Consider the following 15,071-nt stretch of genomic DNA (forward strand, 5'->3'; position numbering starts at 1 on the left):
GAAGAATGGTGAAACACAAGATTAGTTTTGGCAAATGACCCTGTAATTCGCAACCAGGTAAAGTTTTATATATTTTATGTCTTAAGTGGAATTCTCAGCGCCATGTCTTTCCTTTCACCTCACAATGCACCTGTTCTTACATCCGGCCAGACCTGTTTACCACTGGATTCTTCACTTCACATGTAGACTCATGTAGGGCCTAGTCGATTTCATATGCTGCATTATTTATGCTGGTTTTGTCACGGCGTCCTCATAAAAACATCAATGGCGGGGTAATAAGGGATATGACGGATGAAAAAGAATGGATTCATTCGTTAGAAAGTGTTTTCATGATACCACTCGTTGCCGTAAAAGCAGAACTATTAGTTTCATGTACGTGTACATTGATAGTGAGCTATTCTACATCTATCCACAAATATACGACACCAATGCGCGTTACCGATGTACCTGCCTCAGTGCTGATATCACGTTCTCTCGCACGCAAGATTTCTGTGCCTCTTTCTCTTATGACAGGTTTTTCTTTATTTATATTGACATTCTACATGTGCCTTTAACTATGATATTTTCCTAATCGTAAACATGTACCAATGAAACTTTACAGTATTCTAATCTCTCAGTTTCTCCGATTCTTTCCGCGAAATTAACTCGCTCAATTTCCTTCTGTTACCCAAGCCCAATAAAAGAATTTACCATATCGTTAAATCTTGTCGATCCAAAGCTATTCGGGGACTGACCTTGCGCTTTGTATATACGCTCACGGCAAAAATTATTGCGCATTTAATGAGCGCTCGTTCTGTTGTACCTGTCTCCTTGGCAACTGCTTCTTCCTGTTTCCATGGACACAGCATCGAATGGCGTTGCGACTCCTCATTGTGAATTACGTATGTTCCCCGCTTTAAATCATAAAACGGTATAACAGTCAGAGTTGATATGTATAAGTGTAAAGCGATAGATCGATATTTTCCTAATTTCGTAATCTTCCGGGCCTTACTGTCTTCCAATGTGTTCATACTGATTGTTGACAAATTCTCCCCACCCAATTTGCATGTCAATCACGTGACGTCATGGTCTCGTCGAATCGTATACTTTGAATACTCGACTTTGCTAGGAACTAGTAGAAGCGACGATCAACGACAGGTCGAAGGGAAATAACAACAAGTACCAATTTGGTGCTTCTGTCCCGGGTTTTACGAGCCCTATCATTGAAATTGTACTGTAGGTTTTTACAGCAACGTCGATATATTTTGTTGGGCCGTCAATAGCCCGTAAAAATGAGTCAAACGCGTGTTAGTCCGTCAAATCGTCCGACCAGCGCGGGTGGACTGTCGGCGCACGACGAGCTGGAAATGGACCGAATTGTGCAAGAAGATATGGGTAGGAGATCGGCCAACAGACCGAGTAGTGCCCAATCGAGGCAAGCCTGGCACGATAATGAAGGTATGGACATGGATGATGGTCCCTTGGACAATAGTTTTGGTCATGGAGACTTCCCAGACGACGATGACCATGTACCAACAGCAATGGAAGGCGAAGTTTATGTCGATGGCCATATGAGGGTGTTGGATGCCCAAACCAAAGCAAAACTGGAAGAGCCGCAGGGCTGTTGCAGCAAAGTTGGGCGAGCGATCAGATGTAAGTTACAGTCATTTTTGTTTGACGGGTTTTCTGAACAAATCAAGGGGGTGATAGTTATCATTTACTCAAAAAATTTGTGAAAATAGACAGGAAATTTTGTCCCCACCACTAAGTCGTGCCTGGGGCTACTACGAGACGATCGCACTACTGGTGCAGTCCGGCCTGATGGACTTTATGGCATACCCATACAACACAGGTAAAACGCTATTGTTATGGGATCACAGAATGATTTGCCTGAGAATAGCAGAGAGACAGTTTTCACATCTCAAATCCCTGTCTCATGGCTACTTACAACTATGTTTCTGATAGTTAACATTTTCTGCTCAGAACAGTTAAAAAAACCCATCATTGAACGCTCGAGATTTCAAACGCGCGAACAGTAGAAAGAGTGGAAATGTTCGCTGGCGCTATAAAAAGAACGTGGTGTAGCGGCTACAGAAAGTGTTGCTTTCTGCATCATTTTGTCTCCAAAATCCTTGCCATCGCTCTTTTAAAGTATAATAAACTGATTACGACTACAAAATGTCTTCTCACTTGTCATTGATACGGATTATAGAAATAGAAAGTGGGAAGCAGGCTCTACGGACAGTCGAGCAGGTGTCCACTGAGTGATTCCGCAGAACGCGCGTACAACTGAAAAGTTTGAATTTACGTACGAACCTATGATGTTGAAAACTGTATTTCCCGGTATTTCTACGGTAGACGCAGCATTTTAAACCAACCAAAACAGAAGATTACTTTAGCTAGCATTGGAAACTATTCAAAAATAATTATTTCTCCTCGCCCGCTATTGTCTTATCATGTAAAAGACGTGCAAATGAGATCGTTAATGTAATGATGTTAATATAATGATGCACACACTGTGTGTGCATTGTCAAGTATAGAAGCAGTGGTGGTAGTCCTAACTTGCCGAAATTTAGATCGCATTTATTCTTCAGGGAACACAGTCCTTCAACAATGTGGAGGGACTGCGCATTGGAACGACACTTGTTGTCTGAATGTTTAAATATCTGTCGACGTAGTGAACAATTCCTAATAGGCTTCGGGACCGTATATAGTGGTCTGATATTCCTGTTGGAAAGACAGATTAAATCGTACAAACAGAAACTGAAAAATGTGTGCTTTAACTGGGACTCGCTCCTTCGTTTTTATTTTATCGCGGGTCTTGCAACGAGGTACCGAAAAAAGTATTTTAAGGCCGTTTTTTATTCCCAAACTTTCGTTGCTGGTTCAACGTTAGGGTAAATTGATATTACATCAACGCTTCAGATGGACATAGCAAAAGCACATACAAAATTATTTTTCTGCCTGCTTAACTCTATTCATACTGTGTCAAAATAAGGTCTGCATTTAGTAATCCCACACCATAGCAAACAGTCGCTACACACAAAGTAATTTTACCAGACATAAATGTACATGCATACGTACTGAAATGGAGATATCCAATACACTGCGTAAGCATTTCCTATCCAAATTTATCATGGAAGTTCTGAAGATCACATCTTGCGTTGGCAACCAAGATATGGTTGTGAAATACGCTAATTTTCCGTCGGGCTCACCTGAAATCCTAAAAATATATACAGATTGAAAGTAAGGCATGACATTTTGAAGGAAAATATTTTATAACTACCAATACTACAGTAATAGCATTATAATGTAACTGGATTTGGAACAAAAAATATTTTTGAGAACTTGACATAAATCCCTCAGTGAAAACTTGTGAAGTTCTGTACTGGGAAGGAAGAAAATATTTGGGACATTCTTTGCATAACAAGTCTGTATACAAAGTGAATTTGTTTACAATCAAACGTGTAAGAACTGCCTACATAGAAGTCTGATTAATATGCTTCTGAGCAAAAGGCCAACTTTTATCACAGTAAAAAAATTCACAACCCATTCTTTTTCATAAAAAGAGACCTTGTTTGAGCTACATTTTGTATTTCTTGCAGTGCGTTATCTTTTTGAAATTTGAAAAAGTTTTAAATTTTTGCTAAGTTGAATTTTGGTGAATACCTTTCTCTATCCAGGACAATTACAAAATTGCAAGTGATGTAAAGAGTAATTTTAATACATGTACTTCAATAAAAAGAACAGAGACTGTGAATTGGAATGGACAGGGTGTGTCTTTAAACCATGAATTACCACACGGATAACATACCAAATGAGAAAGACTTTGGTGGGCAGTTTTATCTGCAAGTTTATTGAGTGTCTGACTAAATTTGCAAATACAGCATGCACAGTTTGAACCTGTAATCCTCTCAAAATAAGGTGATTGGTGCTCTGCAAAAAATATCCGTCATTAATCCAGAGAAATTTGCGTGGCAAAACTTGTTTGTGAAATGATGTTTTGAGTGATGTTCTTTATGAGGCATTATTTTCCTCACACAAACACAATGATGACTTGAAACCAATTTTCTTAATTGCCATTTCGGTCCATTCTACTGATCATTGTGGTGAGCTAATTAAGCTGATTGCTATTTGTGAAAGAATTAAGTGGCAAGTTGGAAGATCTCTTGGGAATAATACTATTGTTATTCTTCAAATAGCTTGTATTTTACAAAAAAATATGCTCAAATGTTAAGATGTGTACCACTAATATCATTTTCATTTTCAGCTATGGTGAATACAAAGCATGTTTCAACAACTTATTGTATTTTCTGAACAACAGCAACTGATAAATGTTGTTTGGATTCACTTGATGTGGCAACTTTTTCCTCCCTCTTCTTTGAAAAATATCCATTCTCTCCTTGAAAAGAAATGCATTTCTAATTCCGCACACACACCACTTTAGGGACCACTTTATGCTTTGAATTCAATGTTATATTCGGTATTGTGTGCATTATTGAACGTTTCTTTTCCAAGTAATGCATTAGACAGAAAAACAGATCAGACTCCTTAAAAACAGTACGCCAGTGCCAGTCACAGTACATTCCCTTTCGTGACTCTCAAAAGAGAAGGAATTTGCATAAGGTTTGATCAATAGTCCATGAGTAGAATAATTACTTTACTTTGCTCCGTTCTTTTGATGATATGGTCATAAAAATTTGAAAGAATTATTGAAAAAGTACGTGTCCTATGCTTCTTAATTGTTCATTAAATTGATAAAAAGGAGGTGCCTCTTCCATATTGCTGAGATGTATTGACGTGTAATAAATTATAGTTCGGTGCTAAGATACTGATCAAAAAATATCGTTTTTAGTAAGCCTATTATCCATTGCTAAAAAGTCATTTGTCTCATAATATTTACTTAGGTTTCTTATTAACTTTCAGTCAATTTGAAAACAGGTAATTTTATTGTATAGGTTAGTCAAATTTAACGGAGAGTAATGAAAGAAATTTGATAACATTTCATCAAACAAGCTTGTATCTAAATTTAGTGGTGTTATTTCACATGATATGATAATTTTATGCATTTGAGTGTTACAAAGATACACCATTTGTTGCATCACGGGTGGCATTGAATTCCAATTTGAAAATTTTATGCAGGATTAATCCAGTAGCCAGTGGAATAATAGCGCAATGACAAAGATGCAGGCAGCGATAATTTAGTTCTCCAAGGTAACTCACCGGCATGGTTACACTTAACATGATTGTCAAGTTATTAAGGTGTTTCGCTGTGAGTGGCAGAAGAATGCGCCATTCTGACATTTTAATTTCCTATGTGTGAGTTCTCCATGGAAGTTTCCTGTGTTTTTCCCAAATTATTGATTCTCATTGTGGATTTGGAGCGGGGCCATCAATACTTTGTACCTTGCGCTTAAAAAACCAAGATCGCGAAAAGAATGCTCACCAACAGAAAGATCAATAACGCCCTGTATTTGGGTCTATGATATGTAAATGATTTAGTGATGTCAGATTGTCTGCATAAAGCTGTTTCCAATGCCACTGTGCGTCATTGTGGCGTTAGGAGTTCATACAGATCCTGAGTTTGAATTATGAATGATGGAATATTTCCGGGATTATGTTTAAATTTCTGGCTCATTGTTGGCATAATATCATCTAAAAAAAATTTGAAGAGATGCAGAAAAAATGATACATGAAAAGGGAACAAACTTTACAGTATGAATCACCTACAGAATTTAGTTGAAGGCTTACAATTTTATTTGTTTACTTCCTGCATCTACATGAATATCAAATTATGCTATAATGATACTATGGGGAAATTGAAAGTTTGAAAAATAAATTTGTTTAGTGGCCAGGAGTAACCTTGCAAATATGGAAGGAAGGCACTTTACAATTTGTGGGAAATTTTCTCCATGGGATTTCGTTGCTCAGCAAACTCACAAAAACATGAGTGTTTTATTTCAGGATTTGTTTTAAAGTAGCGTCTGAAAAGTTTAAACTTTGTGTGCCTAGTATTTCATCGCCAGATGTGCACATTGGAATGGCAATTGATGGTTGAATAAATTCCTTTTTTTCTTTCAATTTGTTTTGCAATTCAGCACTATGGAGAACAAGACAGACAGAAGATACAAAGGCCGACAGAGAACTGCATGTGAAAACTACCCTGAGAGAACTTATCATCTACATCATTTTTGTCGTGGTTCTTTGCATTGGTAAGCAGTTGTCTTCTTTGAACTTTAAACAAAAAAAGAACATCTGTACATGTATGTGTATCATTAAATGTGGGACCGGAATTTTAGGAGTAACCTGACCTTACCATTTTCAAGACGAATTCTTGACATCCTAGATGTCACTGTACTGTTAGAGTAACACATATTTCTTGTACCCATACATTTTCAGTGACAAAATGTTCCTGAAATTATCACCTGTGGCTACATGTTGTAGGCTATAGCAATGTAATTTGGAAGTAAAGCATAGCTTTAAATTTTTTTCCTGATGATTAAAACATCCTCTGCATGTGTTGTCAATGGACAAAAGTCCATTAAATGTTTATGGTACATCCTTTGAAAGGTTCAAATGTAAATTTATGTCTTGTCCCAAGATGACTCAGACAAGCTGTCGTGCCCGCCTGCAGTTGTTTTGTAGCTCTCTCATTCATTGTTGATTAATTTAAATCCTGCCACAGGCTGTGTTTAATTCCGTTGTTCTTCAACAAAGTGGTGTTAACAATTTCACAATCACCACAATTACCACATAGCTGAGAATTTTTGTTGATGGTATTTGACATTACAAGAGTAACGGAGGTCAAGAAAGTGTGTGTCGTAAAAATGGGCAAGTGCAAGAGAAAATGAACCCTAGCACAGTTTTCAGTGCTTATGTCATGCAAAGTATTGGTTTGTAACAAGACATTGCCTCAAAACACAGGACAAATAATGCATCATTCGCAATGTTGAGAACAGCACAGAAGTCATTGATTTTACTTACAACATACAGATACCACACTTGAATACAAAAAAATTACTTGTTTTCCATGGTTTGCAAGTAATTGTTGTTTAATGCCATTTTTTTAGATATCACTTTTATACACTGAATAGCAAGTAGTCCAACATATTCTATGTGGAGATATCCTACCTGTGTGTCGTGATTTTGCTGTGCCCTCATATAGTCAGCAGTGGGTTTTGTTTTGTGAAATCTGCCCAGTGATTTTAAGAACATATGAACAAAACCTACTGAAAGTGCCATGCCCCTAGATGAGAGAAGTATTTCTTTGTGTATACTGTCTTCATAGCTAGAGTAAAGGAAACAGTGTTAATGTAGCAAGGATAAATTGTTATTGAAAGCGATAATGGGAAAGGCTGATTTCAAAGGAACTACCAGGAAAAACGTGGTGATTGTCGACACTGACCATTTGCTGTTGGTGAATTTTCATTTCCTGTAGCTTGTGACAGGAAGCGCTTCTAATGATGTTGACATCTATAATTCAAATTGAAATTTTTTGTTGATTCACCCCTGCCCCATGAAAGAACAGAGTCACGGTCGAGGGGAAAAACATTTTGGAGAGCATGAGCGGAGAGCAAATTTTATTGGAACAATTGACTATGAACAGAATTTTATAAGATGAATGGGAGATTTTGTTTTGGTAGGGCAGCTGGATAGGTTTCCGTTATGGCTTTCAAAAAGAAATCCAGCTACTGTGAGAATGCAATTTACCTTGGTCATCACATAAATTCATTATGAGCTGCACTTTATAAGATGAAGACTTGGGAACTTTTGTTACCTAGCAACCACTTCACGCTTTTATTTGGCCCTGTATCAAGAGATGGTGCTCAGGTAAATTAATATTGCTTTCTAATGCCGTTCAGTCCAGGATGTTTCGTCTCATTCCATTGCATTTATTGTTTGTGAGCAGCGAGGTGGAAAAAAGTCATTATTTTGTGTGAAAATTAGTTGGGTACTTGCGTATGGAGTTTGAAATTTTTTATACAAACTGCTTCTTCACTTTGTTCGTGCCGCAACAAAAAGTAGGTACTCTGTTTCTGTTCATTGTAAGAGGCAAATTAATGGACAAGGAATGATGTCATGAGTGCTTCAAAAATATGATCATTGAAATTGTGTTTGTAATGAAAACTCATGATTATAGTCATGCTTGTATAAGTTAAAGTGTAAGAAAATACAGTTGATTCTAAAAATGGAATTTAATAAATGGGAAATGTTCTTTTTCAATTTTATTTTTTTATGATCGCTTTGAAGTTTTTGTAAGTGGCCACAGGTGTTTTCAGGTATTGCAGTGCAATGTCGACTCAATGCGGTGAAAGTTAAATTGCCAATGAGACTCCCCATGGCAACAGGCAATGACGACATTACTGCATGCTAGCCAATTTATTACTCCCATCATCATTATGGCACTCACAGTTGAATGAATCAACAGGTGATGAGAAAATATTGAGGAGAGTTACCCTTTACCAGCTCTGCATTTCCGTTGTCCTCGTTATATATCGAAGAAACACGAGGCAAGGCACCAATATTGACTCCGCCAAAAAATCGCTACAAATTGATTTTTTCCCATGTACATAGTGACAACTTCAAGTAAGCTGATCTGAATAATTTATGTCTGGATAATTGTAAGAAAAAAGCTTTCAAAGTACCTGGTATTGATTTTCATGGCTTTTTCTTTATGAGCGCCATGTAAGGAGAATTAAGACGCAATCTGGCCAGTTTTTTTGCGTGTTTCATAACAGAGGTAGTTTTGTAGATGTTTGAGGATGACCCAGTCACCCCAAAACAATTCATTAAAATTAATGAGGGATCAATTAAATAACCAATTACACAATCAACTAGAGATACATACATGCATGTTGTAGACACTGAAAAAGATAAAGAAAGCGACTTGTTCTGTGAGAGTGACCATTTTGGCTAATAAAATTACATTGTTTAATATAATGATTTTGAATAAAATATTGGCATTTTTCGGAAATATTATGCAGCCGTAGAAATACTGTGACAAATCCTCATGCCTTTTCAAGAGCAAGGAAATAGAGTCTTCAAACTTTTAGAAAACAGCTGAAAAAATCCCAGATGCTGAGTGACATTTGTTGAAACTTTTTCCAGCTTTAAGTAGTATTCAAACAGTGCTTCAAAATTTTAAGTTTGGTAAACAATGTCTAGAGAAGGTGACTGCAAACAAGCCTAGTGTTGCTGAAGGCCTTCAGATAATAAAAAAGTATGCCCGACAAATGAAACATTTCTCGGAGGGAAGGAGTTCAAATTTACCCGGAAATTATTCCATGATTTAACTACGGTATACAAACTGCCTATGTGATATACTCAATTATTGTGTCTGTTCGATTTTGTTTTTAAATTCAAAAATCTATCATCTTTTAAAATCAAACAACATATTTCAACAATGTAATGAGTTAAAGAAAAGTTCAAATCACAATTTCATAGTTTGATTTTTCGCACTTCCTATCTTTCGTGTACCGAAATGGTTCAAAGACTTTTTTCCGGTAGGGTAGTTGAGGGCGGGTTAGAGGTAAAAAGGTGAATGTTATTTGCCATCTATATGTTTTGAGACTATCTTTTTTTGCTTTTGCAATATTTTTGCCTCTCATTTTAATAAACATAAACATCACACATGAACTCATACTCATATATTTTGTACAGGGGTAGAATATCAGATAATTAATCTGAAAATGCCATCAAATAAACATGAAAGAGTGGTATACTTTTTTTTTTCTTCATGTAACATGTTTGCTTAATGTATCTGTATTGTCCAATGGAAAAATGTCACTTTAGGAGTTCTAGTATGATAGGTTTGATGATGTCTTTCAAGAGGCTGTCAACAGCTGTCGACATCTTTGATGTGTAGTCCAACTTATACTGTATTCATTGGTTGTGTTTTTTATCAAGTATACACTGGGTGTCTTTTTTTGGTCAGGTCGTGGCATTTAATACCAACATCGTACTCTGGTCTTTTCAAAGTAATCCACTGTGTGTGTCGTGTTGCAGATGTTTGTATATCATGGTATTAAGCTTCACTAAGAGATTACTGCAGTTGTTGTGAGATTTGACATGACGCAAAGCCCACTTCAAACCATTTTATTGTACAAATACTGTACCCACAAGGGAATATAGATGCATTTTGTCGGGATATCTCACTCCTCTTAAAAATTTTTAGACGTAAAATCTGATAGTGATAGTAAAGTTTTACCTTTTTCTTTGTTTTGTCAACAGTTACGTTTGGTATGACAAGTTCCACCATGTACTACTATACCAAGGTGATGTCCGAGCTGTTTTTGGATTCACAGTTCCCCGAGACGAAGAACACATACCGCGGTATGACCAACATGATGGACTGGTGGAGGGTATGTCCAATTTTGTTGGTGTAGCTTCACAGATTTTGACGACTACATTACATATCTTGATGGATAAACAACTTGCTACTAACACATGTAACAGGGATGTAGACAATTTTAGTTCTAGGCGGCAAAAGCTAGAGTATAGGCAGTTACAAGCAGTGAATGGGGACATTAAATTTGTGCATACAGTAATATCCCTATTTTTCATTCAACTGATCTTTTCAACGCCGGCAATTTGGCAGACAGACGGTTGTTTTGCCAGCTGCAGGCTATTTCTACATTCCTATTGTACTACTAATCAAATCTAAATTGGTGACTCTTTAAAGGACAAAGTTGGCCATTTTTCATCAATTTTGTTTGATAAGAAATACTACTTATATTATTCAACATGTTAAAAGATATTGAATGAATGGTGACTGTGCATATATTTGACCCAAGTTTAAGACACAATCAATAAAACCATCGCAAAAATGAATTAATGGTCATGACCATTAATTCATTTTCGCAATGGTTTTGTTTATCGTGTCTAAAACCGGGGTTGAATATATGCATGGTCACCCATTCATTCAGTATCTTTAGACGTGTCAAACAATATAAGTAGTATCTCACATCAAACAAAATTCATGAAAAATGGCCGACTTTGTCCCTTTAAAATCTTTCTTCACAGAAAAGTAATTCGAACAATGTAGTTCTGAAAATTGCAAGTTATACAACCAAAATCCACTCTTTATATTTTATAAATGATTTACAAATATTGACACCATTTTAGTACAGTGTAACATGTATTTCTTTACATTGTACTTCTGTTACGTGAATTAAATGTATAATGTAGTCTTGCATATTGACTAATATACAGTGTTCTGCTTGCCTGCTGCAAAAATTAGCTGAATGTTTGATACCATCAGGTGCTGTCCTTATCACATGATGTGGTGTTTTTGGTCAAAGGACTGCTATAAACAACCAGTAGGTGGAATGACAAAAATATTTTGAGAAATTACACAATTACAAGGTTCTTGTAATTCTGATTTGATATGTATAAACACACCTGCATAATTAAATAAATGGTTAGTATATATCATTAAACAAACCGATACATTTTACAGTAAAATTACAAAAAGTAGTGGAATTGGTAAAAAAGACCAAGTCTGCACTTTAGTAGATTACAAAAATTCTGTTCAAAACTGAACAAATTTTCTAGCAAAAGAAAATGTCCTGCTCCCAATTGGCTAATATTGTGAAATTTGATAATTTTGTGTTCGATAGAAAGCTCTCATGGTAAAGAGAGCTATTACATTTATCAGACATAAATTAAATAATTAAATAATTTCTTTGTGTTTGTAATTCCATAATTTGTTGGCAGAGGAATTACGGTGAATTAGATCACAAATATGCAACTGCTGATTTTTTTCTGTCGCGCAAAACTCATTTCTTTCTCAGTCCCTTTAGTTTTCTGCAAGATTTCAATAACTCTCTTCAGACATGATGCTTGAACACAAATATGACAAATGGATATCACAGTATGATTTGTACGCTGAAAAATAGCTTTAGACATACAAAAGGTCAGAAATTAGATCCCTATGTGGTTTTTATTCCTGTCAAAAATGGCTCCTTGGTTTCTCACAGAAAATTTAGGAGTTCAAACTGCATTTTTGTGTCAGACCCAGTTCTGCGCACTCAATTGTAATCTGAAACTGTTGCATGCAAGATGATAGCCTTGATCGGGGACATAGTGTAGTGGCAGATTATTCGGCCATCAAGTTTCTTCATCAGCGTCCCCATTTATTGCAGGATGGGTTTAGCAGTATCATAATCTGATTTATTGCACGTAAATTGCCAGCATTTACACTGTTTCAGCTTCTATATGTCTTACCCCGTCAAAGGGCAAAGCACGCTCTCGCATAAACTGACCGCGTTTGACATCCAATGTCCGTAGGCAGACAGTTGGAGATATATGGTTTGTGCTTTCTGATCAAGGAATCTCGTACAAAGTTATTGCAGACCACACAAAAACTTGGAGTGGCTGGATATAGAGTACTGCTGTGTCAACATTAATTGTTAAAAATGGCCAACCAACCCTGTGGTATCGTTATTCAGACATTGCTTATGGGGGTCTTTCATTGGTTCTCGAAATACATGTACGGATAAACTGCTCTAACCTTTGCTGTTTTAAAAATCACTTACAACATGCAAAGTGAATTTGCAATATGGGTAGTCTGGTTTTTCATCCTCAATTTACATATTTTAATAATCTTGTCTACTATGATTAGCGAGAATTTTCACAAAAGCTGGCAGCACCTGTCGGATTAAATTCAAAATGTAGGACACAGTGAGATATAAAATTCCAAACTTTAGGACACGAACATAGAAAGTCAATCCAATATTTTTACCAAATAGATAATCATCTTTCTCACGAAATGCACGTACGACCTTCAGTGTATCTGCATAGCAATCCATGTTGCTAAGTAACCATACAATACATAGGTTTTAGTGATCACTTCTATAGTGTTCAATTTCCATATTAAGAGTTCAACACTTCATAACATTGAGAAAAACCAAGGGCATCAACTTTCAACACTTTTAATGTCATTAATAATGTACGCCTTCAATCTCTGTGAAAGCTGCTTAATGAGAGATTAATGGTGGTTGTTGTTCATTCAAGGTCAATTGCAGATAATGTGAAAATTTGGCACCATATGGCTCTGTATCTTGTATGTTTTTAGTCTATGAAGTTCTGTAAATCACTCTACTTGTGATAATTTCAAACAAAACGATCACTTTGAAAATGTGTGAAAATTATTTGGTACAATAGTAATAAAGTAAAATAATAATGCTAAAAATAAACTATGAAATAATTTGTTGTAGTTCATTTCTATATCTAAAGTTGGTTGCAATATTCGTTTCGAGCGGTTATCCATTTCAAAGTTTCATACAAATTGAACATGACCGCCCATTTCTCAATTCTTCAAGGATTACTCTTGATGAAAAAACAAAATATGAAGAATTACAAGAACGTCTTGATTGATGTGTCATCATTTTTCTGTTTTTGAAACGGGATTATCAATAAAACAGTAGAAGCCATTGCAAAATGACCAGGGAACTGGTAAACATGCTTTTTGGAGTACAACAAGACCTTGGCATTGACATACAAAACAGAAATAATGAACAAAATCATCAGAAGTTACAGCTTCTTGCCCTTTAAGGAATGAGAGTTGATGGTTGACAAATTTGTTTATCTTTTCACAGTTTTCTCAGGGTCCACTGTTGGATGGCTTGTACTGGGAACAGTGGTACAATGGCGAGAACCTGACTGACGACGAGCAGGGCTACATCTACTATGAAAACAAACTGCTGGGCGTACCGCGTATTCGTCAGCTGAAGGTGCGGAACGACTCGTGTTTTGTACACTCCGACTTCGAAAGTGAAATCAAGCAGTGTTACGATCACTACTCTGAAAGCGTGGAAGAGAAAAATCCGTTCGGCAAGATGAACGGAACAGCGTAAGTTGAGAAATTGTGCAGTTTATCTAACCCTCTTACAAATCTTACATTTGTATGACCCTGTTTGCATCTATGATAAAGTGAGTTGTTATAAAGGAGACATGGGAGGAAGCAATTTGAACACCTGATTTGCCAGATGCATCTTTAGTCATTGAGTTAAAGTTTTTCGATGCGAGAGAAATGACAACCCCTATTGTAAGAGAAGATTTTGTTTTCCATGATACATACTTGCATACTTCATTATTGAGTCGCTTTAAAATTTATTCATATATTGGTATTTTATGTATGTGTTAGGGCATTTTCACAGGTATTTCTCCACCCCTCCCTTGAACCACAGTATCATTGATTTGTATCAATCTGCCTCTGTGGAAACAAAATGACCGTAAATGAGTTAACTCTTTCACTGCCATGGTTGAATCCAAACCCATTATTATCATTGGGGATTTTGGACCTTTTTACGGGGACTGTAGGTGTGAACCAGTAAAAGTCCAACAAATTTAATATTTAACTTTTTCAGAACAAGTGTGGTATAACTACTTTATTTTCAATAAATTTTGTGACTCAACCAAAAAGCAGATAGATAAAGTACAAGGATGGAACCATTACATTTTGTGACTTTGTCTTCAAATTTGCATATTGGTTACCTCACACTGTGTACATGTATACATAATGTCACTGATCTTGCTTGTTGAATTTCTGCTGTCAACTTGTAGGTGGGTCTATTCGACAGAGGAAGAGCTGGATGGGTCTGGTCACTGGGGGAAACTAGCTAGCTATGGCGGCGGAGGCTATTACGAGGATCTGACACACACAAAGGGGACTTCTTCTGCCAAGATATATGACCTGAAGGATAACCTCTGGTTGGATCGCGGGACACGGGTGGCGTTTGTCGACTTCACAGTGTACAACGCCAATATCAATCTATTCTGTGTGGTCAGGTCAGTGCAGTGCAATCACAAATTCCCTTTACTAATATGATTCCCTTCAAAGGTTTCTCTTTTGACAGTAAAGTTTACACCTTTTTTGCTCCAAATTTGTTTGTCTTTTATGGTTTTGCAAACATTGCAGCAAGGTTAATTTTCTTGCAGCACAGAAGATGAAGAGTATAAATTTTTGAGTTGCACTCGATGCTACATTGTTGGAGTCAAAAGCTGAACACCCGTCATATACACTTGCAAGCAAAGTTTGTGCCTGTAAACAGAATATGTAGAAGTAGCTTCGTCATGCGTTACATGTCATG

At 36.5% G+C, this 15,071-nt stretch overlaps 1 protein-coding gene across 7 annotated transcripts in view; it reads left to right on the forward strand.

Moving 5' to 3' along the window:
* The first annotated feature begins 1,064 nt into the window (after positions 1–1,064).
* LOC139122882 (polycystin-2-like protein 1) overlaps positions 1,065–15,071 on the forward strand; it is a 29,610-nt gene continuing 15,603 nt past the window's right edge. For 4 of the 7 annotated variants that reach the window (XM_070688711.1, XM_070688714.1, XM_070688710.1 and 1 more), the window contains exons 1-5: positions 1,085–1,632; positions 6,078–6,191; positions 10,210–10,340; positions 13,578–13,831; positions 14,545–14,769. In XM_070688711.1, the coding sequence (XP_070544812.1) occupies positions 1,272–1,632; positions 6,078–6,191; positions 10,210–10,340; positions 13,578–13,831; positions 14,545–14,769 (1,085 nt within the window). In that variant the 5' untranslated portion in view covers positions 1,085–1,271. Of the gene's footprint in view, positions 1,633–6,077; positions 6,192–10,209; positions 10,341–13,577; positions 13,832–14,544; positions 14,770–15,071 lie in introns of all 7 variants that reach the window. The other 3 variants (XM_070688717.1, XM_070688715.1, XM_070688716.1) reach the window with 3 other exon arrangements.

The sequence above is a fragment of the Ptychodera flava genome, chromosome 22 (genome assembly GCF_041260155.1).
Source record: "Ptychodera flava strain L36383 chromosome 22, AS_Pfla_20210202, whole genome shotgun sequence".
NCBI lineage: Eukaryota > Metazoa > Hemichordata > Enteropneusta > Ptychoderidae > Ptychodera > Ptychodera flava.